The 24,450-nt window shown below is 47.6% G+C and overlaps 3 protein-coding genes across 3 annotated transcripts; all 3 read left to right on the forward strand.

The window, feature by feature from the left end:
- Window positions 1-4,594: 4,594 nt before the first annotated feature.
- LOC124646611 (dihydrolipoyl dehydrogenase 1, mitochondrial-like) lies at window positions 4,595-8,400 on the forward strand. Its single transcript, XM_047186709.1, has 2 exons — window positions 4,595-5,010; window positions 6,840-8,400. Exons 1-2 carry the CDS (start codon window positions 4,753-4,755, stop codon window positions 8,088-8,090), a joined length of 1,509 nt encoding a protein of 502 aa, XP_047042665.1. The 5' UTR covers window positions 4,595-4,752; the 3' UTR covers window positions 8,091-8,400.
- A 10,022-nt stretch (window positions 8,401-18,422) lies between these two features.
- LOC124648976 (protein MAEA homolog) lies at window positions 18,423-22,168 on the forward strand. Its single transcript, XM_047188657.1, has 7 exons — window positions 18,423-18,719; window positions 18,891-19,085; window positions 20,274-20,396; window positions 20,930-21,115; window positions 21,338-21,471; window positions 21,584-21,770; window positions 21,858-22,168. Exons 1-7 carry the CDS (start codon window positions 18,438-18,440, stop codon window positions 21,957-21,959), a joined length of 1,209 nt encoding a protein of 402 aa, XP_047044613.1. The 5' UTR covers window positions 18,423-18,437; the 3' UTR covers window positions 21,960-22,168.
- A 470-nt stretch (window positions 22,169-22,638) lies between these two features.
- LOC124646612 (ubiquitin-40S ribosomal protein S27a-like) lies at window positions 22,639-23,354 on the forward strand. Its single transcript, XM_047186710.1, has one exon. It carries the CDS (start codon window positions 22,698-22,700, stop codon window positions 23,163-23,165), a length of 468 nt encoding a protein of 155 aa, XP_047042666.1. The 5' UTR covers window positions 22,639-22,697; the 3' UTR covers window positions 23,166-23,354.
- The last annotated feature ends 1,096 nt before the right edge of the window (window positions 23,355-24,450 follow it).

Below are 24,450 nucleotides of genomic sequence, written 5' to 3' on the forward strand. Positions count from 1 at the left end.
TTTTCCTTTGTAGTGAATGTACTATTTCTTATAAGCATGTTAATTTTTGTGGAGCACTTAGACCTTTTGAAAAAAATCAAATTGAAGAAGAATATTGTATCCATCATAGGAATGAAAAAAATAGAACGTGTGACAGGGCTCTGAATGATCTTGGTGAAAAATTGTGTGCCCTCTATCCTTTTGTTTGTGAACTTTGCTACAAAATGGGTCATTTCAATTTTCAATGCTCAGGCTATGATAATAGCCTTTTGAATCCAATGAGTACTACAAGTTTGTATTGTGGTGACATGATCACTCCTAAGCAGCATGATGAACTTACATTATTTTTGGGGTATGAAGAGTTATCAAGGAAAACTTCTTTGGTAGATATGAGTGCTTTTGATATGAATAGCGCCCTGCATGGATGTCATCTTTATTGTGTTGATAATTGCCACGCAAATACTTACATACAAAATATTGTAAAAGATGAAACTTTGCCAAAATATGATATGACTAATATGTGTTTTGTTCTTATTAATGAAAAGGAGGAATCCTCCAAAGTTTGTTCTGTTGTTTCTGACAATAAACCAGGGTATGTGGAGAAACTTCCTTTCAAGCCTCTCCCTCTTAAAGAGGGGAAGAAGAAGAAGAAGAGGAGTAAAAGGAGAGAGGAACGGTATCCTCCCCTAAACATGTTGCTTCTATTATAGTTTTTGTTGATGAGTCTGAACTCGATGATGATCCTATGCATGTTACCTATAGTAGTGATCATGATTGGGAAAAGGACACTACTTTTGATATTCAAAATCTCTTGGCTACCAATTCCGAAAATGATGATGTTAATAATTGTTGTACTATTAGTACTATTCATGTTCCTTCCAATGATGATATGTTTACAAAGTGGGACCCACACCGTTATTGGGCCGGCCCACTAACTTCTTGGGCCAGCCCACTTGCTCTATGGTGGACCCCACTTTCTAAGTGGGCCGGCCCGATAACAGGAAAGTGGGAGCCGCACGATAATTGGGCCGGCCCACTAACTTCTTGGGCCAACCTACTTGCTTCATGGTGGACCCCACTTATTAAATGGGCCGACCCGATAATAGAAAATTGGGCCCACATGCTTAGTGGGCCGGTCGTTTGCCTGTTGACCGGTCAAACAAAGGCATTCAGCCCGACCCACGAGCTTTGGGCCGGCCCATTTAAATTTTGACCAGTCAACCTTAGAGGTTAGACCCGGCCCACGTAACTAATGGACCAGCCCAGCTATATAGTTGACCGGTCAAACTAAGTCAGCTGGCCCGACCCGCAAACTAAATGGGCCGGCCCGCTTAAGGCGTGGCAGGCCTCGTGTGGGCCTACCATCTACCACGGGGTTTCCGCCGGTTAACGGCGTTAACTGGCAGTTAACGACATCTGCCACGTGTCAGTTTGCATGACGTCAGCTGTCAACGGGCTCCCAAAAACACTTCTGCAACGGTCCGATTTTCCGTGGCGGAAGGGCGCCCGAACGCGACGAACCGAAAAAAACGTGGTAGGACTTTGTGTGACGCAGTTTCGACCACACAACCCATATCATCGGGTTAGGCTCATAGGCGATGAAAAATGGGCCTTAGTTGACGATTTTCGGACGTTGTGTATTTGAACTTTTCTTGTAGTGATGGGACGCTAACAAGAAGCCATGCCTAATCATGGGGAAAGTTTCAGCAAAGAGCATCCTCAAATAGAAGAGTGAAAAAATTGAGAGAGTGGAAAACCAAAAAAAGAGGAAATAAGGAGAAGAGCTAATGAGTTGGCTGCTTTGAAGACAGAAAGGGCTAAAACTAAGAAGTGCCCGCTGTCTTATATTTTTATGCTAAAAAGGGATGCACCGCTTCCACTCATAAGGTGTTTAAGCTAAGAAGCGAACACCTGAACCTTGCCACTCCGCTTTATGGTAAACCAAAAATACTAGCTTCTTACTCATATATGAGTCCTCTATGAGAGGTTGAATGTTAAAGGACTGGAAGCATACGACATCCTCCCATTATTTGGTTTTGCAATGCAAGTATGATGAAAGTAATATTGAACAATTGGAGGAATCAAAAGGTCTCAAAAGCCTTGCTCATGATTAAATCAAATGCGATGCGAGAACTTTACTTTTTGCTACTGTCAATTAATCTTGTCCAAATAGTGTTGTCATATAATACCACCTTTACACCATGCATGGATAGAGGAACATGAACATAGTGCATATTTAGTAACATTTTGCCATTCATTTGTGAAGCTATGTATCAAATACTTGCCACGTTAATTTTTATGCATGTATAGAGCAAAGTTCTTGTCAAAGTCTTTTATCTCACCATACTTGGATAAAAACTGCTGAATCTGATGTTGTTTTTAGCAAAGTCTCATTTTTGTCAAGTTTCCGCAGGAAATAAAATCGGGGAAAATACTAGGGGAGTTTTTCACGAAAAGAGAGGACCTGAAGCTTTTTATCACGAGAGGGGAGCCATGAGGCCCAAACAGAGCCAGGTGGCGCGCCCACCCTCTTTGGGCGCGCCAACATGGCCCGTTTGGCCCTCGGTCGCCATCTTGCCTCCCCCCTTCGCGTGGTGCCTTATATACCTAAAAACCTACCCCCTCGAAGGAGACGACGTTTGGCAAAACGGAGCACCGCCGAGACCACGATCTTTGTTACGGGCGGGGTCCCCCAGTACCGATGCCCGCTAATCCTATGAAGTTCCTCCTCGCATCCTCCTTTGGCCCATGTGCGTGATTAAGTGCTTAGATGACTTTTATCACGTCAAAATACCATAAATATAATAGTTTTTATTGATATTTCATCATGAACTTAATATTTCAAGATCCTGCTAAATAAGCATAAAAGGTGCGCTCGAGAGGGCAGTAAAATACCAAAGTCCTATTGCTGCACAAGGATACCTATGTTAAATTTAGGAGTAAAAACACTCCTAAAACAGACTCATCAGCCATGCACAGCGGGAGGCCAACGGCCATCGATTGATCATCTTCTCCTAGTCGTAAACGGATGCGTCCTCCCCTCACCTGCCTGACGCTCCCCTTCTTGATCTTCCATTATTCTCCCTTTCAAATCTCTATGCTATATGTTTACGTCACCTGGATGAACCAAACAAATCTGTTAATTCTCCATTACGTTACCATTGCCCTGTAAACTAATTCCAATCATGTTTATGTTGCCAGAGATGAACCAAACACATCCCTATAGTGTGAAGGGATGGAAGAGTTCCAGCACTAGCAGGGCCTTTCGTACACCACTCTCGCTCCCCCACCTTCTCTCTTTGTTTCCTCCATATCCAGGGCTGGTCGGCCCCTCACCTCCCCTCTACGGCGGTGGTTGGCGTCCCATCCATGTAAAGTAGCAGTCTAGGTTTAGATCGAGTCTAGAGCTTGCCTCTATGGCGTTTGGCGCGATGCCAATCTGGTGCTGCATCCTGGGCTCGTGAGCGGCGCCTCGAGCTCGCCTTTTCCTCCTCCGGCTAGTTGACCATGGTGGGCGAAGGTGGCATGGGATGGACAAGGTGGCAGCTCCCCTCCCCTCAATAAGCTTGTGGGTCTGCCAGGCGAGTTTGCACCTGCAATTTTCTTCTCTTCCTTAGGCCGTCGTGGTGACTGAGGAGTAGAAGAGGAATTGCAGCCATGCGGCTTGATCTAGGGAGGTGTCTCTTCGATCTGGAACCATCACCCACGGTTCTGGTGTAGCAGGCTCATCAGGAGCTCATCACCGGCAGCTTCTAGTACGGAAATCTCCATTCAGTTGCGGTATTCTCTGGCGAAGGGCGGCCTTTCAAAGCACATGTGTCTGCTGATCCAAAAAGCTATCGGCGCCAGCTCGTTCCATTCCTCCTGGCCGTTGTGCCAAAAAGGAGGCAGCGACGAGATGGTCGAGCCAAGTGGTGTAGTCCCTGGTATAGGCAATCTTGGTTCCTGCCTCAAGAGGCAAAGAAGAAGAAGGACCACCTTGCAGTTTAGCTTTATCTTTTGGGTCCTTTCTATAAAAGTCATGGGCCAGGGTGCAATTTTCTTTTATCTTTGGGTCCTACTGCTTGATGTAACATGGATATGATAAAGAGAAAATTTGCTACATGACACCGTTATATTTTGAACATTTGTCAAAACATATTATTCGATTGTGTCTTTGTTAGGTACCATTACAAGTTTGTGACATATTTACCAGAACACACCACTTGATTAAAAATGAAAAGTTATGCATTTTTCTTCAAAATAATCATAACATGGGTCATCGCAACCAAAGTGCAAAATTCTCCATTTTTAGATAAGTGGTATATTCTGGCAAATATATCACAATCACAAAATTATAATACGTAGTACATAACAAAGATAAAATCGAACGGTGTGTTTGAGCGAATGACGTAAAATAACGGGTAGCAATTTTTTTCCGGAGGATAAATGGTTAAGCCGTGATGGATCCTTCGAGGCCCTTCAAGTTTCAAAAGAAAAAAAGAGTGCGAAGGGATGTCCTGTACCGGATGGCCCACCTATCAGCTTCAGATCTGGCGCGCCACACCTGCAAGCAACGTGGCCGTATTGGTATTTTCCTACTCCGTACTTGTATTCTCTGACTCTCCGTATTCACGACTCTGCCATTCTCTCCCCTCTTCTTTCTTGCGCAGAAGGTTAGAAACCAAACGCACAAAAGAAAGAAAAGAGAGGAGAATTTGGAGTTCTCGTGCGGAGCATCATTTTCTTCTTCCTAAAAGGAAATCGAAGCGAGGAGGCGTCCGCGTCCGCGAGATGGCGATGGCGAGCTTGGCGAGGAGGCGCGCGGCGGAGGCGGTGCTGCTGCGGCGGCCTCACGCTGCGGCGTGGGCCTCCGCGTGCAGGGGGTACGCGGCGTCGGGGGAGGAGAGCGACGTCGTCGTGATCGGCGGCGGGCCCGGCGGGTACGTGGCGGCCATCAAGGCGGCGCAGCTCGGGCTCAAGACCACCTGCATCGAGAAGAGGGGCGCGCTCGGGGGCACCTGCCTCAACGTCGGATGCATCCCGTCCAAGGTATATCTACCGCATCCCCCTTCCCCTCCCCTCCCTTCTCGATATGCGATCCAGATGGATGCGCTTCGTGCTGATTTAGATTAGCCCGGAGGTCGTAGATCCGTCCGTATCGTGCCGCGATTTGGGCGCTAGGGTTTCAGTGCTGCAGGCGCACAGACTGTAATTGTTGATGTGGTCGAAGGATACGGATGTTTGGTGTTCCCCTAACGAGCGATTCGGGCGTGGAGTCGTGGACTTCGCTCGAGTTGATCCTTTCTGTGATTAGGTTGTGCAATTTTTCCAATTTCCATGGTGGGAAATGAACTAGGGGTTTACTTTGGGGCACCCTGAGGTGGTCAACATTGTCATCACACTACTAATGGTTGGTGAGTTGCAGAACTGTCTGTGGGAGGTTTAGTTTTGTTGACTGCTTCATGTTGCTGCTGCCGCTTGTGTGATTGACTAGGAGGTAGTCATGTATGGCTTCATAATTTGATCTCAGTTTGCTTAGCTGTGTCAAGCGCTTTAGGATGATGCCTGCTCACGGTTAATGTGTTAGAAGTAGGTGATAACTTTTGTTGGTGTTCTAAAATTTTGAGCTTATAAGAGTAACATGTGTTTTGTTGTTGAGGTTTGTCGACCTCTCATATGCAAATGTGCGGCAACTCCCGAGGCATTTGCTAAGTTCACGCTGCTGATGATAACGTGGGGTGTGAATGTGAATATCAGTTTGGACCTCAACCAGATCATCAATTGTTCTGTTTTCATTTTTTTTCCCTTTACGTTATGAGTTCAGTTATTTACTTATAGCTTGATATACATTTATCCTGCTAGTCTACATAAGTATACTGTTCCTAACTTCCACATTAGCTAATGACCTGTACCATTTTTACATGATTTTATGGTTAATGGTTACCACTGAGGGTTTGTAAATGGATGTGTTGGTTTAGGTGTTAGGTTCCGTAACTCCATATTACTGGTTTTGGTTGAAACCAGGTCTTACAGGGTGTGGCTGCAGCTGACTTGATCCAATAAAATAGTTGTAACTTTCCCTGATGTTCAAATAAATTTAGAAGCCAATGAATGAAATAGTCAGTGTTTTTCTGATGTTCAAATAGATTTAGAAGCTCAAGGTCGACCATATGAATTCCAAAAGCTTGCTCGCTGTTATATTCATCCAACGCAGTACCACCTATTTTTCTCTATTCATGGGGTAAAAAATGTTTGTTCAATTTGTAATTTATTTGGAGAGATGCTAGATGTCAACTTTCTAGATTCAGTTTTTGTTAACAGAGAAGTTCGTCTCTTCAGTAGTTATTACTTTCGTTCTCTAGAGCCTTCAGATCTTGTCTTTAATTTTGGTAGCGTTCAAATTCACTTAAGTATTGTTTAAGCTTATTTGCATTGAAATGCTATGCTTACTGTTTCTGAAGCTAGTCGTGCAATGTTTCAAGCCTTTTTGCTCAATTTACACATGTTACTCTATGTCATCTCATTGGGGGTGGTTTCTAGTTTATTTTTATTACTCCCTCTGTCTGGAAATAAGTGACTCAGATTTCTCCAGATTTGCATGTATCTATACGCGTCTAGATGAATGCAAATTTGGAGAAATCTGAATCACTTATTTCTTTCATCTGTGCATGTGAAACTTATACGGAAACCTTGGCAAAGCCAGTGTAAATACACAGAGAGGTGGTCCCTCAAACACTACTGCAAAATCTGTTACTTCTTCTGGTTTTGCGGCTTGGCTGTAGTGTTTGTAGCTAGCATATTGAAAATCTGCAAAACTGCAAATATGTTGTTTGGTTGTACTATTTGGATCTAATTTGTGTTCCTTCTTGCTGTTCCAGGCTCTTCTGCATTCGTCACATATGTACCATGAGGCGAAGTCTTCTTTTGCACACCATGGCGTCAAGTTCTCCAATCTGGAGGTAGATCTGCCTGCAATGATGTCTCAGAAAGACAAGGCTGTTGCTGGGCTTACAAAAGGCATTGAAGGCCTTTTCAAGAAGAACAAGGTTGAATATGTTAAAGGGTTCGGGAAGCTTGTCTCCCCATCAGAGGTATCTGTGGATTTGGTCGATGGTGGTAGCACTATCGTCAAAGGGAAGAACATAATTGTTGCCACTGGCTCAGATGTGAAATCACTCCCTGGAGTTACAATAGATGAGAAAAAGATTGTGTCATCTACTGGGGCTCTTGCACTTACAGAAATACCAAAGAAGTTGGTGGTTATTGGAGCTGGATACATCGGTCTGGAGATGGGTTCTGTCTGGAACAGACTAGGGTCTGAGGTCACTGTCGTTGAATTTGCCCCTGATATTGTCCCATCAATGGATGGAGAGATAAGGAAGCAGTTTCAGCGTATGCTGGAGAAGCAAAAATTTAAGTTCATGCTCAAGACGAAGGTAGTTGGGGTTGATAGTTCTGGAAGTGGTGTCAAGTTAACTGTGGAGCCTGCAGCTGGTGGAGAGCAGAGTGTCATTGAAGCTGACATTGTCCTTGTATCTGCTGGCAGAGTCCCATACACTGCTGGTATTGGGTTGGACACCATTGGTGTTGAGACCGACAAGGGTGGAAGGGTCCTTGTCGACAAGCGCTTCATGACAAATGTCAAGGGTGTATACGCGATCGGGGATGCGATACCTGGACCAATGCTTGCACATAAAGCTGAAGAGGATGGTGTTGCATGTGTTGAGTTCATTGCTGGGAAGGAGGGCCATGTTGATTATGACACTGTACCCGGCGTGGTGTACACACACCCAGAGGTGGCCTCTGTTGGCAAGACGGAGGAACAGGTCAAGGCATCTGGAGTAGCCTACCAGGTTGGGAAGTTCCCCCTGTTGGCGAACAGTCGGGCAAAGGCAATCGATGATGCTGAAGGGATGGTGAAGGTTATATCTGAGAAGGAAACTGACAGAATCCTCGGTGTACACATTATGTCCCCTGGCGCAGGAGAGATCATCCATGAGGCTGTGCTTGCACTTCAGTATGGAGCCTCCAGCGAGGACATCGCCCGTACATGCCATGCGCACCCGACAGTGAGCGAGGCCCTGAAGGAGGCGTGCATGCAGACCTATGACAAGGCCATCCACATGTGATTCCTGATATGATTTCAGCTGTCAGCTCAAGACACTTCAAACGTTTTGAAATAATTCTGAATCGATGTCTTCTCAAAACATCTATCTGTTTTTTGTGAGCTCCTTTTTCTCTGCGGAACTGTGAATTGCCAACTTCGCTGCAGATTGTAGTTACACGATGTTAAATTCTGTTATCTTTGCTAGCTGCTGCGTCTGCCCCTACTTCCTAAATAATATGGTAAACTGATGTTGCTGGTATTATTCCCTAGGTTAGAGCTTCCTTTTTACAATACCTGGGAGAAAAAACATCATGTTATCAGTTCTCGCTGTATTTCTGCTGCCTTCTTCGATTTGGTTACCTGAATTTTAATGTCTTTGTATGCATTGCTATGCTCAAATGGCGTTAAATAAGTTGCAACATCATGCGGTTGTATTGCACTGTTCTGATGCAGTTGTTGGTCGTGCGCTAAAAACATCGGCGCGGCGTCACCACGGCCTGGTGCCACTTTTGGAGTGCCTCCCCCAAATGTGGCCCCAAGTTTTTCTTTTCTTGAGAACCAACCTGTGGTTAGATGGTTAGGAGGGTAGTGGCACCCCCAGCTCACCAGAGTTCAAATCCCAGATTTGACACTTTGGTGTGTCATAAAGGCGGAATATTCTTCAGTGGGAGGTGACGTTCCCGTCGACAGCGAGGCGCCTGTGGTGACTTCGTTAATCTCAAGACCCGCCGGATCAGTTTTTCAACGCAGTCTCTTGGAGGTGCTCATAGGGGTAGGGTGTGCGTGTGTGCGTTCATAGGGGTGAGTGTGTGCGCGTATGTATGAGCGTCTTTGATTGTACTGTGTTTCGAAAAAAAAAAGTTTTTCTTTTCTTTTGTGTTTAGGATATTTGAAGACACAACCGATTTATACATAGCACACAAGTAAATATGTTTGACAATATTATTACCAAACTGAAAGTAACAAACAATTAAGCTAGTTTGACAATATTATTACCAAATTGAAAGTAACAAACAATTAAACCAAACAAATAGAAGTTAGGCTAGATCAAGATGTCGAAGCATTTGATGCCTCTTTATTGAGCTGTTCTATGAGATCAAGATGTTCTACGAGATCTGTTGCGGTCAGAAACCCACCGGCGAGCAGCGACGGGCAACACAGTAGAGCCGGGAACAACCTAGGGCTGCGGCTGGCCCTGGTCCCTCCGAGCGACGGCCCGCAAAGACTTCGGCACGCACGTCCGATGCTGGTGCAGGGCGTGCCACCCGACCTATACCCGGTCGGGAAGGTGATGGATGTGGCTCGCTTAGTTTCCTGCATGGCATACACGTAAACATTAAATACGAGCCTCGATCGGCTCTCAAGTTGTCTCCGTGAATCGGCTCAAAGAGCCGATCCACCCATGATTCGCACGAGGTGTACGAATATATGGTGGTCCTGCTTGATCAGAATAAAGCTAAAACAATCTACTACGATTTAGGGTTTTCACCACATAATCGGAACATCCTACTCGTGATTGAGCCTGGCGGCCGCGCACGGTGATCGTAAACCAATCCTAGACAAGGCCTAAAAACCAACACGGAGTTGATCCCCGGAACATCCTGTTTAGGGCTAGCAAACTACACCCTACGCGCCACTGGATCCTTCAACCCTTTGTAAGGCCTAACCATGCAGATATTAAACTAATCCTTGAAGAACAAGGAGCAACCATAACGGATCGGATCTACTAAATATTGATCAAGCGGGGTGCCGCCCCTACACCTAAGATAGGTGTAAGGGCGGCTAGATGTCTAAGGGTTGCACGACGACAGCATATGATACGAAGAACAATGCTAACCCTAACACATCTAAGATAACTACGTTGCTCGCCATCAAAAAGGCTTCAGTACGAGCAACGCATGAACAACGAATAAACTTGTACTGCCTAGATAGGCAGCATGATGTTTACCCGGAAGAAACCCTCGAGACAAGGGAGTTGGCGATGCGCCTAGATTGGTTTGTGGTGAACGTGATTGTTGTTTATTTCATAAACCCTAGATACATATTTATAGTCCGTAGACTTTCTAACGTGGGAATAATCCCAACCGAGCACGGGTCAAACTCTATCTAATCAACACGTATCCTACTATATTACAGATACACGGGCAAACTAGCCCAAACTTTGCATATAAGGCCGATTCACGTATTTCTTCCATGTATATTCTTCAAGCCCATCTTGATCGCGGCCCACCTCTGACTCGGTCAAATTCTGGTGATAACACATGCCCCCCTAGTTTTGGAATTGATAATTCCAAAATCACTCTTTTCTTCGCCGGGTCATGTCGTGGCAGAGCAGAACCGTCGCAGTATCCTTCATCATGATGCCTTGCCTTCTCGACTTCTATGCGCGATCTGGCAAATTTATTCCTCTTGGGCACCATCTCCTCGGAAACTGCTGTGGTATTGAATCTCCACTATATCCACTTTATTTAACCGCTCTGAACCGTTCGCCACTTCACCCTCCTGCTCCGTACTAGCCATCGGCAAAAAACCCCATTCCTCCGTAGCCATGTCTTCTTCCTCCTCCTCCTCTTCTGCCTCCTCGAACCCCTCCTACGTATCATCTCCCTTCCGTGAGCCGACGCCAGAGTGGGGCTCGTTGGCGGCGCACGACATCCTCGCCCCAACGACGTGGGACAAGGAGGAACACGATTCCTCCATCTGGTCCGAGGATGACAAATCCTTGACCGACGGAGAGGGCGACCTTCAATTCCTCGTCGACGGGAGGAGGAGGCGGAGAGCGAGGACGACCGCTTCTCCCGGGACGATTTCACCTCCTCCGAGGAAGAGGCGGAGGAGGACGACGACGACTCCTCGAAGGTTACCCACCGGCGAAGCGCCTCCGCGCCCGGTGGGACGACGACGACGACGACGACGATGAGGAAGACGAGGCTCCCGTAGAAGGCTACGGGAGCAACGATGAGGAGCCCATCGGCCAGCCGCGCCGGCGGCAGCGATGACGACGACGAGGGCAGACAACGGCCCTTAGATTAGGGACTAGTAGTAGTAGTCGGCTTTTGTTCTTTCTTTCCCGAGCAATCGGCTCTTTCTTTGTAAGAAATCCCACTATTAATGAAGAAAATATTCCCCAATTAATTTTGCTTTCTTGTCAACTTTGCCGATCGTCGAACGAAGTCGCGGTACAGAGAGCCGATGGCAGGGCATCAGCTTGTACTATAAACGCGATTTGAGGCCAGGCCGTTGCCTATTCACGCGGTCCAACAGGTCTAACTCACGTCCAAACCATCCTCCAACCTTAAACGCGCAGATTGAACTCCTCAGCAAACCCACTAGGAGATTCATCCCAAATATCATGATTACTGGTCTGAAACCGATCTGTTAACCTGCTTAATTGAGCCTGTTCCTCTAGAGTCGATAGCAATGCATCGGCTTTTATTATTCTGAAGTCGATGCCCGTGCATCGGCTGTATTCGCATACTGTTGTCTCCGCATGTTTTCTCAAGTCGATGTCTGTGCATCGGCTGTGATTTTTTTTTTAACTGGCCGATTTAAAATCGGCCTCCAATATTTCACTGCACATGTATCGCACATGTCCCTCTGATTAGGTGCCCCCCGAGCCGAATCTGTCAGGTAACTGCAGATATCGGCTCTGTAGTTAGCCAAGGCACTGTATTTGAACGTCGGCTCCGTTAGGACTAATGTTGACTCTCATCAGCCGACGTAAAACCGCTGCCCATTAGATCGACGTTGAACACAGGCAGAACGTGTGGTGAGGATAATTTTGGCCGATTGCTGGAATCGGCCTCCATGTTGATCGAAGCACTCAATGAAGGTTTTGCAATGTCCCTCCATAGATCTTTGGGGCCGATCCCAAGGATCGGCCTCGCCACGTTTGTCCATAGGTCTGTTCTTGCTATACGGTCAGGCCGGTGGATAAGACCAGCCTAACCCCATCCTTTGTCACGTCGATGCGCTCGCAGTCGTCCAAATTGATGCCTGAGAGTGGCTCTTGGCCTCGTCGTTTCCCAAGCGTTCATGCCGCCCGTTGAAATCTCGGCCGAGTCATCCGCTCCGGACGACCTCTACCTCATCTCCATCCCACTGTATTACGCATTGGTGCATCGTGGATGGAATGCAACAGTTGGCGTGGATCCAATCTCTTCCCAGCAGGACAGCATAGGTGCTCTTGCTATCGACAATAAAGAACGTCGTAGGGATGGTTTTCCTTCCTACGGTCGGATCCACGTTCGTAACACCTTGTGCGTCGGACGCTTGGCCGTTGAAATCGCTCAATGTCACGTTGGTCTTGATCGGATCGAGCTAGAGCGTCCCAACCGACGTAGCATGGAGTATGGCATAACGTTGACTGCCGCTCCGGTGTCCACCAGCATCTTGTTGACAGGCCTCCCATCGATGTAATCTCGCAAGTACAGGGCCTTCAGATGTCTGTAGCTTCTTTCTCGTGGCTTCTCAAAGATAAATGGCCGTGGGCCGCAGTCAAGTTGTGCCACAGGTGCTTCGTCAAATCCTGGAGCACTAAACTCCGTCGGAAGGATGAACACCATGTTTGTGCCAGCCGATGTTTCATCATCGGCTTTCCTTTGCTTGGGGCGCCACTCCATTTTTTGTGGTCGACCCTCTTCATCCAGGGTTCGTTGAATTTTCGCGGCCAGATCAGGCCGCGCCTTCCTTAGCGTGTGCAGGTATAACCTTTCAGCTTCCTCCAAGCCACGCGATCGCCGAACCCTACGCTTTTGGGAACGGCTGAGTCCATCAGGGCACCACCTTGGACGGTGGTACCTGTCTTCTTCTTCTTCATCGTCTTCCAAATCCTCGAGATCTTCCACCCGAGGGGACTCAGCGTGCTTGTTCCGCGGCGGGAGAGGCCCTAGACGCTGGAACACGGACACGTTAGCTGCATCCTTCTTCTTCTGTCTACATTCTGGGCAATTGCCGATTGTAGGCAATCGGCTCATTCCTGAATCCCAGCAGTGTCTGAAGAAGGGACAGTCCCAGTGCCTATCCTCGTCGTCTTGCTCCCTTGACTTTTCCTTGGCACGGCGCTCGTACTCCTCCTCATCGCGATCATACCGACGATGTCTCCTGGCGTCCCTAGCCAGACGATCTCTTTCATCATCGTTGTTGGGTCGTCGGCGTTGGTCATATTGACTCACATACTTGTTGAGGAGGTGATCAGAGAGAGGTCGCTGATATCTCACATTCCTTACTTCTCCCTCTGTGATGTAACGCTTGCCATCGTGACGGAGCCGATCGCGTGGAACGGCTTCCTCCGTGTCCTTGCTACGAGAGCAGCTGCCCTCGTCTCCGTCCTTACCGCAGTGGTGTCCAGGCCCTACCATGTTGATGTTGAACGAGAATCCCGGCCGGCACCCTTCGGGGTAAGCGCACCCCACCATGTTAACGGCGGGGAAGGGGTGCGTGTCGACTTTCATGGCGTATCGGTTGAAAATTAGACGTCCTTGTTCTATCGCCATTTGGATCCGCCGACGCCACACCCTGCGATCGTTGGTGGTATGGGAGAACGAGTTATGCCATTTGCAGTATGGCTTTCCGTTCAGCTCCTGTACCGTGGGGATCTTGAGGCCTTCGGGTAACTTCAACTGCTTCTCCTTAAGTAAGAGATCAAAAATTTGCTCAGTTTTAGTTACGTCAAAATCAAACCCTCTGGGCGGACCTGGTGGCTTAACCCATTTGCAGGATATGGGGGTTGCCCCCGAGTCCATTCGACCACTGCTACCTCTTGATCTCCCGCGAGACCCTTCATCTTCATCCGCCTCAACCAGGACTACCGCACGTTTGAATTTGTCCCGGTACAAGTCCGGGTGGCGCTGTTCGTATAACGACGGCTTCGAACCATGTGCGCCGGTGAAGGGTAGTCTCGCTTGGGAGGCCATATCCTTGATTGGTGATGCAAGGCCCACCACCGCCAACTCGATCGCTTCTTTTCGGTCACTCGAGCCGAATAACATCGGTTCCTAACGGTTCGAAGCGCCGGATGTATTCTCGCCACGGTTTCTCCACGCTTCGACGTACTTGTGCTAGATCGGCAATACCGGACCCGAAGCCTCCGAGTGATACCGCATGTGGAACTGTTCTTCCAATCGCTTCCAAGTCCGGATCGAGTCCGGTGGCAACGAAGTGTACCACCCGAAAGCCGATCCCGTGAGGGATCGTGCGAAGAACCTCACGCATAGTGGATCTGATGCTGAGATCGTGCCCAGCTGTGCCAAATATCGGCTCACATGCTCGATGGAGCTGGAACCATCTGATCCATTAAATTTGGAGAAATCAGGGAGCCGATATTTGGGTGGTAGCGGGATCAACTCGTACTCGTTGGGGTACGGCTTGGAATAGCCGACTGTCCTCCTCTTCGGCACCATGCCGAACTGGTCTCTCGAGATTGTACTCGATCCGATCCACGGTGCTTGGCTGTAGGAGTCGAACTCGAAGATTCGCCGGAGTGGCATACTTAGCCAGCCATGCTTGCTTTTCCAGCTCCGAGCCAAGCTGCAGGAGCTGAGCTCCGGAGGTTTGTCGGAGTGGCATACTTAGCTAGCCACGTCCGCTTTTCAAGATCTGTTCCCGAAGTCCCTCCTGTTGTTCCGAAGTCCTCGCCGTTGCAGTCCGGTTTGTGAGTGCCCGATTCATTGCAGCCTGGCACGTATGTGCACGTGTATCCGTGAGGGATCTCCTTAGGCGCCTCATGCAAGAACCGGTAGTCGCTAGGGTGACCACCGATCTTGTAGACGACGTATGCCGGTGAATTCGGCACTTCGGCGCCGCCAACGCGAATGGCGGCGGTGGACGGGACCGGAGTGGCATCTCTCCTTGGTAAGTCCCGAGAGCTGGTCCCGACGGAGAGTACCGATGCCTCATGATTTCCTGGATCACCCGAAGAGCGACACGCTCCAAAGTGTTCACCGAGCTCTCGGAATGGCGGTGCAGCCGAGTGAGCTACCATGAAGTTAATCTCCCGACGCAGGGACCTGGTGCGTTCTTCTGACGGGGCGGACAGGTCCACTCCATCGAGCGCGCCTTTAGGTGAGAACCCTTTCCACCTGACGCCATGTGAGCGGGTTCTGTGAAAAGAGCCGATGAGGTCGGCCTCGAGGATCGCTTTGACCTCGTCATACTTCTTCTTGAGCTCCTCGGTCAAATCCTCGTACGTGACTGGAGTGCCTTCCGCCATCTCAGATGTAGATGGCGATGCGGTTGATGTCGAAGATGGTCCCACTGGGTGTGCCAGAATGTGTTGCGGTCAGAAACCCACCGGCGAGCAGCGACGGGCAACACAGTAGAGCCGGGAACAACCTAGGGCTGCGGCTGGCCCTGGTCCCTCCGAGCGACGGCCCGCAAAGACTTCGGCACGCACATCCGATGCTGGTGCAAGGGCGTGCCACCTGACCTATACCTGGTCAGGAAGGTGATGGATGTGCCTCGCTTAGTTTCCTGCATGGCATACACGTAAACATTAAATACGAGCCTCGATCGGCTCTCGAGTTGTCCGTGAATCGGCTCAAAGAGCCGATCCACCCATGATTCGCACGAGGTGTACGAATATATGGTGGTCCTGCTTGATCGAATAAAGCTAAAACAATCTACTACGATTTAGGGTTTTCACCACATAATCGGAACATCCTACTCGTGATTGAGCCTGGCGGCCGCGCACGGTGATCGTAAACCAATCCTAGACAAGGCCTAAAAACCAACACGGAGTTGATCCCCGAACATCCCGTCTAGGGCTAGCAAACTACACCCTACGCGCCATCGGATCCTTCAACCCTTTGTAAGGCCTAACCATGCAGATATTAAACTAATCCTTGAAGAACAAGGAGCAACCATAACGGATCGGATCTACTAAATATTGATCAAGCGGGGTGCCGCCCCTACACCTAAGATAGGTGTAAGGGCGGCTAGATGTCTAAGGGTTGCACGAGGACATCATATGATACGAAGAACAATGCTAACCCTAACACATCTAAGATAACTACGTTGCTCGCCATCAAAAAGGCTTCAGTACGAGCAACGCATGAACAACGAATAAACTTGTATCGCCTAGATCGCAAGATGCGATCTAGACAAGCATGATGCTTACCCGGAAGAAACCCTCGAGACAAGGGAGTTGGCGATGCGCCTAGATTGGTTTGTGGTGAACGTGATTGTTGTTTATTTCATAAACCCTAGATACATATTTATAGTCCGTAGACTTTCTAACGTGGGAATAATCCCAACCGGGCACGGGCCAAACTCTATCTAATCAACACGTATCCTACTATATTACAGATACACGGGCAAACTAGCCCAAACTTTGCATATAAGGCCGATTCACGTATTTCTTCCATGTATATTCTTCAAGCCCATCTTGATCGCGGCCCACCTCTGACTCGGTCAAATTCTGGTGATAACAAGATCATATTGCAGTTGAGCGTTAGCAGTGATGTCACAGATTTCCGTATACACGGCGAAAAAATTAGTAAACTCTGTAAGCACCTAGTGATCAACCTCCGCAAGAGGATCCTGACACTACGAGGGACCAACATGCCTAGTTCGAGTCTTGCAATCATTCTCGATGATCATGTTGTGCATGATCACACAATGTTGCATCACCTCTCACATTTGGTCGTTTTAGAGTTGGATGCCGAACAATAGCAAATTAAGCTTGAAGCACACCAAATGCCCGCTAGACATTCTTCTGTCAGCTCTCTTGGCGCTCATCAAAGTGGCAATTCTTCTGACTCGTTGGCTTGGAGATTGCCTTGACAAATGTCGCCCATGCTAGATAGATACCATCGGCTGGATAATAGCTTTTGGTATATTAATTGCCATTGATCTCATAGTTGCATGATAGAGCATGACCTTCCACAAGTTTTGAAAATACCAGAGAGCGCTACATCACGTTGATGCCATTGTGCGATTCGGCATTGTGCGATTCGGCCATGCCAAAGAAAGAATGACAAATCTAGAGCTCATAATCCACTACAACTTCAAGCACCACACTGCAATATCCATGCCGCCCTTTGCACAAACATTGCCAATCAAACGGGCAATTCTTCCATGATCAATGCATACACTCGATTCTTCCAAGCATCACGGGAATCCTCTCGCTGCATTTTGTGCCATGATCCTACCAGTCACTGCTTCAGTTGGCCCTCTCAAATAGTAGGGCCCAAACATTCCCACAACGGTTTGGCAGAATTTGTACATGCAGTCAATGGCAGTGGACTCACTCATGCGAAGGTAGTCATCGTGTGCATCGGCAGGTTCTCCATATGCAAGCATCCTCATGGCGGTGGTGCATTTTTGGATCGAAGAGAAGCCAGTCGTGCGAACGACATCATACTTCAGCCTAAAGTAGGAGTCGAGCCCCCTCACACCATGAAGGATTTCTATGAACTCTGTCGCGGCCTCTTCTTCTTCTGCTCGGCTTCATCAAGCATTTCTTGAAGGCAAGCGATGATTGCCAAGCGCTCGCGAACGTCGTTGTCGTAGGCTGCCTCGTCATCAAGCATTTTTTTTTTGGATCATCTCATCGTTGCTATCTATGTCTAGGAGGCAAAACAAATAGTTAGAAATCAGTGGTGGCAATGGGGGCAACGAACAGGTACCGACGACGCCTACCAGACAAACGATCGAATACCTTCTATGCGCGAAGGATGGGGAGAATGGCCGCCACAGTTTGGCCAGAGTAGGCGAACCACCGACGGCGAAAAGGGCGGCGAGGGAGTCAGGTGTCGCGGCGGAGTCAGGTGCCGAATTCAGGGTGTTAGGGTTAGGGTCTGTTTGTTACAAAGGCGCGCACGGGCCATTCGGCGGAATGCCGAGCGACTCCATCATGGCCGACATCATCAACGACGACACCAACGGGGCATCAATCCTTCACGAGCAGGAAGCTGAGGCCTATGCCGAAGATGAGGAGACGGTGAGGCGCCGTGGGAGAACGATGTGTACACCTATGCCGAGGTTGCCACAACGAGTTAGCCATGTCTCACCGTGGGAAAACTATGCGATCGGTGTTTATTTGTAATATTTGCCCCCAATTTGTGATGTGCCGCTGGCACCGCCATATAGCCATTCGCAGGACACCGTATAGGGTCACGAGTGGAGATGCTCTGACAGAGTTTATCTACTCTGCGTGTAAACTCTTTGCTCTATCGTACGGAAAAAAACCAAAAATAAAAATCTACCGGAGGTGACAAAAAACAATTAATTAAGCCCCAAAGCAAGATCAAATCAGTATCCAGACATCATCACAAAACCTCCTCTCATCTTCTCTTCCCCAATTTATTCTCCAGCAATCCACAACCCTCTCTTCGGTGCGAGTCCCAACAAAGAGAGAGGAAAAAAAAAGATGGACATGGCCATCGACACGCCATCGCCGGCGCCCTCCGCCGCCTCCCCGGCGCCGTCAGCGGCGGCGGGGCGGCAGACGCGCGCGGCGGAGTCGGTGCGGCTGGAGCACCAGCTCGTGCGCGTGCCCCTCGAGGTCCTCCGGGCCACCGCGCGCACCAACCACCGCCTCGCCGAGAAGGAGATCGCCGCCGTCCTTTCCTCCGCCTCCTCGGTCGCCGCCCCCGACGCCGTCGACCACCTCACCTCCCTCGTCTCCCGCCTCCACGGACTCAAGCGCAAGGCACTGTCACCCAATCCCACGCACAATCAATCTCTCGCCGAATCATGCTAGTCTTAGAGAAGATCCCGACCTTTCCATCTGATCACTTCATGTCCCTCTGATTTCTGCTGAAAAGATCATCTTCTCTTCTCTTGTTTCGTTGCTGAAAAATTGTTTCCCGATGACCTTCAGATGGAGGAAGGCGCGCGGGCGGAGGAGCTCCAGGTGCAGAGGTGCCGTGCTCGGCTGGACCGGCTGGCCGCCGCCAGCGCCGGCGACGACGGCGAGTGGGAGGACATTCGGCTCAAGCGTATCCTTGTTGACTACATGCTCCGGATGTCCTACTATGATACTGCCACCAAGCTCGCCGAGACCTCTGGCATTCAGGTATAACCGTATGAGGATGGTGTGCCAAGAAGAGATTTTGGTTGATTACTCGATTCATTTAATTTTGTGCTTTGTATTTAAGAGAAATATAGCTGCGCAAAACGTTAACTAGATTACAGAACCTGAAGTCTGTCGATGTCTGTTTTAGCAAGAAAAATGCTTCAGTATGATTCTGTAAGAAGTAGTAATCAGAATGACATTAGATCTTTGGCACAATCATCTAATTTAGCACCAGCAAGTAGACAGATACTAGGCTGTGGCTGTCGTATAACTTTCAACTCTACTTAGGAACAAAACATAGGGATTGCTGTTCTTCGTAATGATAGTAGATGTCAGTTCAAAGTCCGTGCAAAATTTGAGAGCGTCTGGTTCTAGCTGGTAACTTCCTTTCCAAGGGTAATCCTTCAACTGGTGCTGTTATGCTGTATCTGACTCTTAACTAAGCTTATCGCTCGGTTGGTCGGAATGCGCTATGGCTGAACCGCCCACCAAGGCTCAACTCATGTGAAGCAGAATTTATTTGACAGAATGAGCCAGTTACTGGTCTCTGGATGTTCTATTTAAGCAGTTCCACCAAATTCTTGTGCGCTGGTAGGCCGAGTATTCTGCGTTTGACTGGTGTCTTGTCTGCGTGAATAAACCCCAGCTGTGATCACTTATGGATTCCAGTGACCTCTTTTTGCTAAATAAGGAGGTTTATCTGGTTTTTGTTTCCACCGTAGGCTTGAAGTGCCTTTCTTCAGAGATGGTGTCTATTTATACTGCTCTACAACATCTTGGTTTCAGCCTTGTCTGCTTTCATTGGTTGGAAGGTTTTACTCAAACTATGTGTAATGTAGATCGTAGTTTATTTTCTCTTTTCTTGCGGAGATCGTAATTATTGAGGTTCCAGCTGTATATGATTATTTGCCAATAGCATGCCGTGCTACTCTGTGCTTTTGGTGCTACTGTGCCAGTAGCCCATGTTGGCATGTTGCTTTCTGCTTTTGATGCTATTGCCTAAACAAGAGGCTGCAACATCAAAATACAACCTGCTTTTCATGTAGTACTAAATGCGGTCTGCGATTATATGCATTATTATCTGCCAAATCATGATGACCAAGAACTCTTAGCGTTAATGTAGGCACTGCCTTTTTCTGCAGTTATAGTTACTCTTCGGAACCTAACCATCCAGCTGTTGGTGTGCAGGATCTCGTTGATATTGATGTCTTCCTAGATGCAAAACGAGTAATTGATTCTCTTCAGAATAAGGAAATTGCCCCTGCTTTAGCTTGGTGTGCGGAAAACAAGTCTCGGTTAAAGAAATCAAAGGTTTGTGTTATGTTTGGCCATTTCATTACCGAGTTCCATATGCAGTTTAGTGAGATGAAATAAGTAAATTAGTCCATTTGTTATAACACTAGTCAATGGGTGCATTGATCTATGATACTGACATTAATAGTTCTCATAGTTCACCAATCATGTAATTTGCTTGGTAAAACAATTCAAATTTGTATCTTCTTGATCACCTGATGCGGGATAGGTCATTTCGACATTTATGGCAATTGTGGTCTGAATGCTGTAAAAGGTTTGTCTCGGGTGATGGAGGTGATTTGTTGCATGCATCTTTATGCTACTAAACATCCAATTCTAAATAATAGGAGACTTTTATGGAGAGAGTGCATGGTATATTGAATATTGTCATTGTTGAGTAAGATATCAGTGCATGCTTGTTTTCTCTTTGCATTTTTCCAAGAAATAAAAGAAGCAAGATGTTGCTAGCTTCTGAGTATCATGCCCTCTTTATCTCAATACTTTCTTTTGTTCTAGTATATTATAGTATCTATTTTTTATTTACCCTGCAGAGTAAGCTCGAGTTTTTACTGAGACTTCAAGAATTTGTGGAGCTAGTCAGGGCTAAGAACTTCCTACCGGCTATAGCATATGGCCGGAAATACCTTGCTCCCTGGGGGTGTACACACATGAAAGAATTACAGCGTGTTACGGCAAGCCTTGTTTTTAGAAGCAATACAAACTGTGTTCCTTACAAGGTTAGCAGCATTGTCTATGTTTTATTGGTTCTGTTGTATCGCTGAATCAAAAATATGATAGCAACTGGAGTAAGATATTGTGCTTAAGCATGAACCTTGGAGTATATAATACACTACCCATCATCAGAAATTTGGGATGAACTTCTGGTTGAACACTGGACACTGGTGCTGTAGTGAAGGTACTGGCTGGTACCTGGCTGACAGCGTGTGCTTTACATGTAGGTCTTGTTTGAGCAAAACCAGTGGGACTCTCTCGTGGACCAGTTCAAGCAAGAATTCTACAAATTATATGGCATGACACTAGAGCCACTGCTGAACATCTACCTGCAAGCAGGCCTGACAGCTTTGAAGACTCCGTATCCTTCTCAAGATCAACACATTCCTTTTTCTTTTGAACTGTTACCTTAATCTATGTCTTCACTATCATGACCGGAATATGTTGTTTATTTCCTCCTTGACCTTGCAAAGATTCTGCTTCGAGGGTAACTGCCCCAAGGAAGACCCATTGTCACTAGTTGGGTTCCGGAAACTCGCGGAGCCCCTGCCCTTCTCCAAGCAGCACCACTCGAAGCTCGTCTGCCACATAACCAAGGAACTCATGGACACCGAGAACCCGCCACTCGTCCTACCCAACGGCTACGTGTATAGCACCAAGGTATTACGCTGAACCGCCCCGCTTCTGCCCCCTGCCCCAGATCAAACTTAAAATGTGTTCCTTATGTGTTGGTGGTGCAAATGTCAGGCTCTCGATGAGATGGCCAAGAAGAATGGGGGCAAGATCACGTGCCCCAGGTCGGGCGCCGTCTATAACTACACCGAACTCGTCAAGGCTTACATCTCATGATCATGGTGGTGCCGTCGTATCTCTGTCTCGGCGAGATGATGACCATCTGATTGGTTGGCAGTCTGAATGTGTACATAGAACGACTGGATGAATCAGCACATGGGTTGCACATCCTTTCAAGTTTATTTGAATTGTAATGCAAGGCAAAAGAAAAACAGTGAAAATTTAAAATTACTGATTGTGATTTCCATCATTTACGTTTCCTTCAATTGCTTGCTGTCAAACTTGAACATTTATGTATAACAAAAAAAAAAGGCATAGCCGCCACATGAAAGTCAACCTCACGAGAAACGAAACTTGGAAACTAGTTCAGGATTATATACAGCAATGTACTTCTCCATCTGCTGGAACTCGGTGTGTTGCAATTCACGTTTGTGCGTTCTCTGTAAGAACTAAGAACACAAATACGATAATGAACTGCTGGACGGTATGTACGCTTTCTGTTTGGACGAAGCAAAAGCAGACTGGGTGTTAGCGTCGACTGATGAGTAGTGGGCCGCACAGGCAGAACCACATAAAAGCCCAGCCCAACATTCGTCAACTCCACAGCATTCCCGCCGTCCGATCCGAAACCCCTAGATCCAACGACTCACATCCTCCGACCTCCTTATAAAGGGAAACTCCTCTGCTTCCCCCCAAACCCTAGCCTCCACTCCGCCACCCAACCGAAACCCTTCCCCGCCGCCGCCACCACCGTCGCCGCCGCAGCGCGCGGAGGCGACCCCCAGCGTCGCCAAGATGCAGATCTTCGTGAAGACCCTGACGGGCAAGACCATCACGCTGGAGGTGGAGTCCTCGGACACCATCGACAACGTCAAGGCCAAGATCCAAGACAAGGAGGGCATCCCTCCGGACCAGCAGCGCCTCATCTTCGCCGGCAAGCAGCTCGAGGACGGCCGCACCCTCGCCGACTACAACATCCAGAAGGAGTCCACCCTCCACCTGGTGCTCCGCCTCCGCGGGGGCGCCAAGAAGCGCAAGAAGAAGACGTACACCAAGCCCAAGAAGCAAAAGCACAAGCACAAGAAGGTGAAGCTCGCCCTCCTCCAGTTCTACAAGGTCGACGACGGCACCGGCAAGGTCACCAGGCTCAGGAAGGAGTGCCCCAACGCCGAGTGCGGCGCCGGGACCTTCATGGCCAACCACTTCGACCGCCACTACTGCGGAAAGTGCGGCCTCACCTACGTCTACAACCAGAAGGCTTAGAGGTGGCTACGCGTCTGCTATGCTTTTCTTTTTACCCTACCTATCGAGAACTGAATTGAGCTGTTGGTTACATCTCGTTTAGATATGTGTTCCCTTTGTCGTTAAAACTGATACCTGGAGTAGCATGTTTCCTGGATATTTGATCGCCTTTTACTCAGATGATGCGATGTGAGTTCAGTTTTGGTTTCATATGCTATCATTGTGGATGACGATAATTTCTCCATTCATTATTGTACCTTGTGCTGATCTGATGGTGATGCAATCACAAGTCATTTGCTCATTTCTGTGCTGCTAAGATCATAATTGAATGGTGTGCTTAGTTTCTGTTGCTAATCATTTTCCTGCAGTCATTTCTGTGCTACATGTACATTTTGGTTTGTTATATTTCTGTGTATAATTATGTGGCATACTACCTAGTGAGTTCTTTTTTATTAGGTTATTTATATTTTGGGGTTGAAGTTACTGGTGCTTAGTGCTCTAGTGCATCTGTTTCTGGATAACTATCTGCGGGCAATTATTTTGTTTAGAGCAGCTAGTTTAGAGCGTCTGCTAGTTTAGAGCAGCTTTAAGCTTGCTTTGAATACATTACTACAGCTAGTTTAGAGCAGCTTTAAGCTATTGCATTGCCTTTCTTTAAGTAAGCATTATATTTCTGTCTAAAATAAGTTCATTAAAGGGTACCTAGATTGTGTTGCTGGATAAGTTTAGTCTGGAGGAGTTCATCATAACATACCTGGATTGTATGTTAATCTATTCATTTTGGTATAATTATCTTAGTTGTTTGACAGGTTCAGTACGATGATTGCTAGTGTAGAGCATAGTACTGCCCTGTGGTTTGGCCATCTGGTCTAGAATAAGCTCATCATAGGGTACCTTGGTATAAGTCTGCTACCTTGACAGTGGCAGTACAATGATTGTAGTGTAGAGCATAGTGCTGCCCTGTGGTTTGCCCATCTCATCTAAATAGGCTCATCATAGTTTTACCTGGATTGTGGGTACATCTCCAGTTTTCGAATAGGTATCTTGTTGACATGGCAGTACAATGATTGCTAGTGTAGAGCTTAGTAATTTCATGTGGTCTGGTCATCTGTTTGGTAGATTCCAGCATTCCTTGTTGACCCTGTGGTCTGGTCATCTGTTTGTCTATTTCCAGAATTCCTGGTTAACAGTAATGTTTCAAATGCCCTTGAGTATTGAATGTACTCTTTATTTTACAATCCACTGACATATGAATAGAACTACGGGATGTGCTATCTGTTTCAGTCATTATACCTGAGCATCAGTT

The sequence above is a fragment of the Lolium rigidum genome, chromosome 4 (genome assembly GCF_022539505.1).
Source record: "Lolium rigidum isolate FL_2022 chromosome 4, APGP_CSIRO_Lrig_0.1, whole genome shotgun sequence".
Taxonomy (NCBI): Eukaryota; Viridiplantae; Streptophyta; class Magnoliopsida; order Poales; family Poaceae; genus Lolium; species Lolium rigidum.

Bases quoted from the DNA above. Each gene is read 5' to 3' on its own strand.
- LOC124648976 (XM_047188657.1), top strand. From the start codon at position 18,438: ATGGACATGGCCATCGACACGCCATCGCCGGCGCCCTCCGCCGCCTCC. The intron at 18,720-18,890 runs GCACTGTCACCC...GATGACCTTCAG, and splicing joins TCCACGGACTCAAGCGCAAG to ATGGAGGAAGGCGCGCGGGC. The intron at 21,771-21,857 runs GTATTACGCTGA...TGCAAATGTCAG, and splicing joins GCTACGTGTATAGCACCAAG to GCTCTCGATGAGATGGCCAA.
- LOC124646611 (XM_047186709.1), top strand. From the start codon at position 4,753: ATGGCGATGGCGAGCTTGGCGAGGAGGCGCGCGGCGGAGGCGGTGCTG. The intron at 5,011-6,839 runs GTATATCTACCG...TTGCTGTTCCAG, and splicing joins TCGGATGCATCCCGTCCAAG to GCTCTTCTGCATTCGTCACA.
- LOC124646612 (XM_047186710.1), top strand. From the start codon at position 22,698: ATGCAGATCTTCGTGAAGACCCTGACGGGCAAGACCATCACGCTGGAG.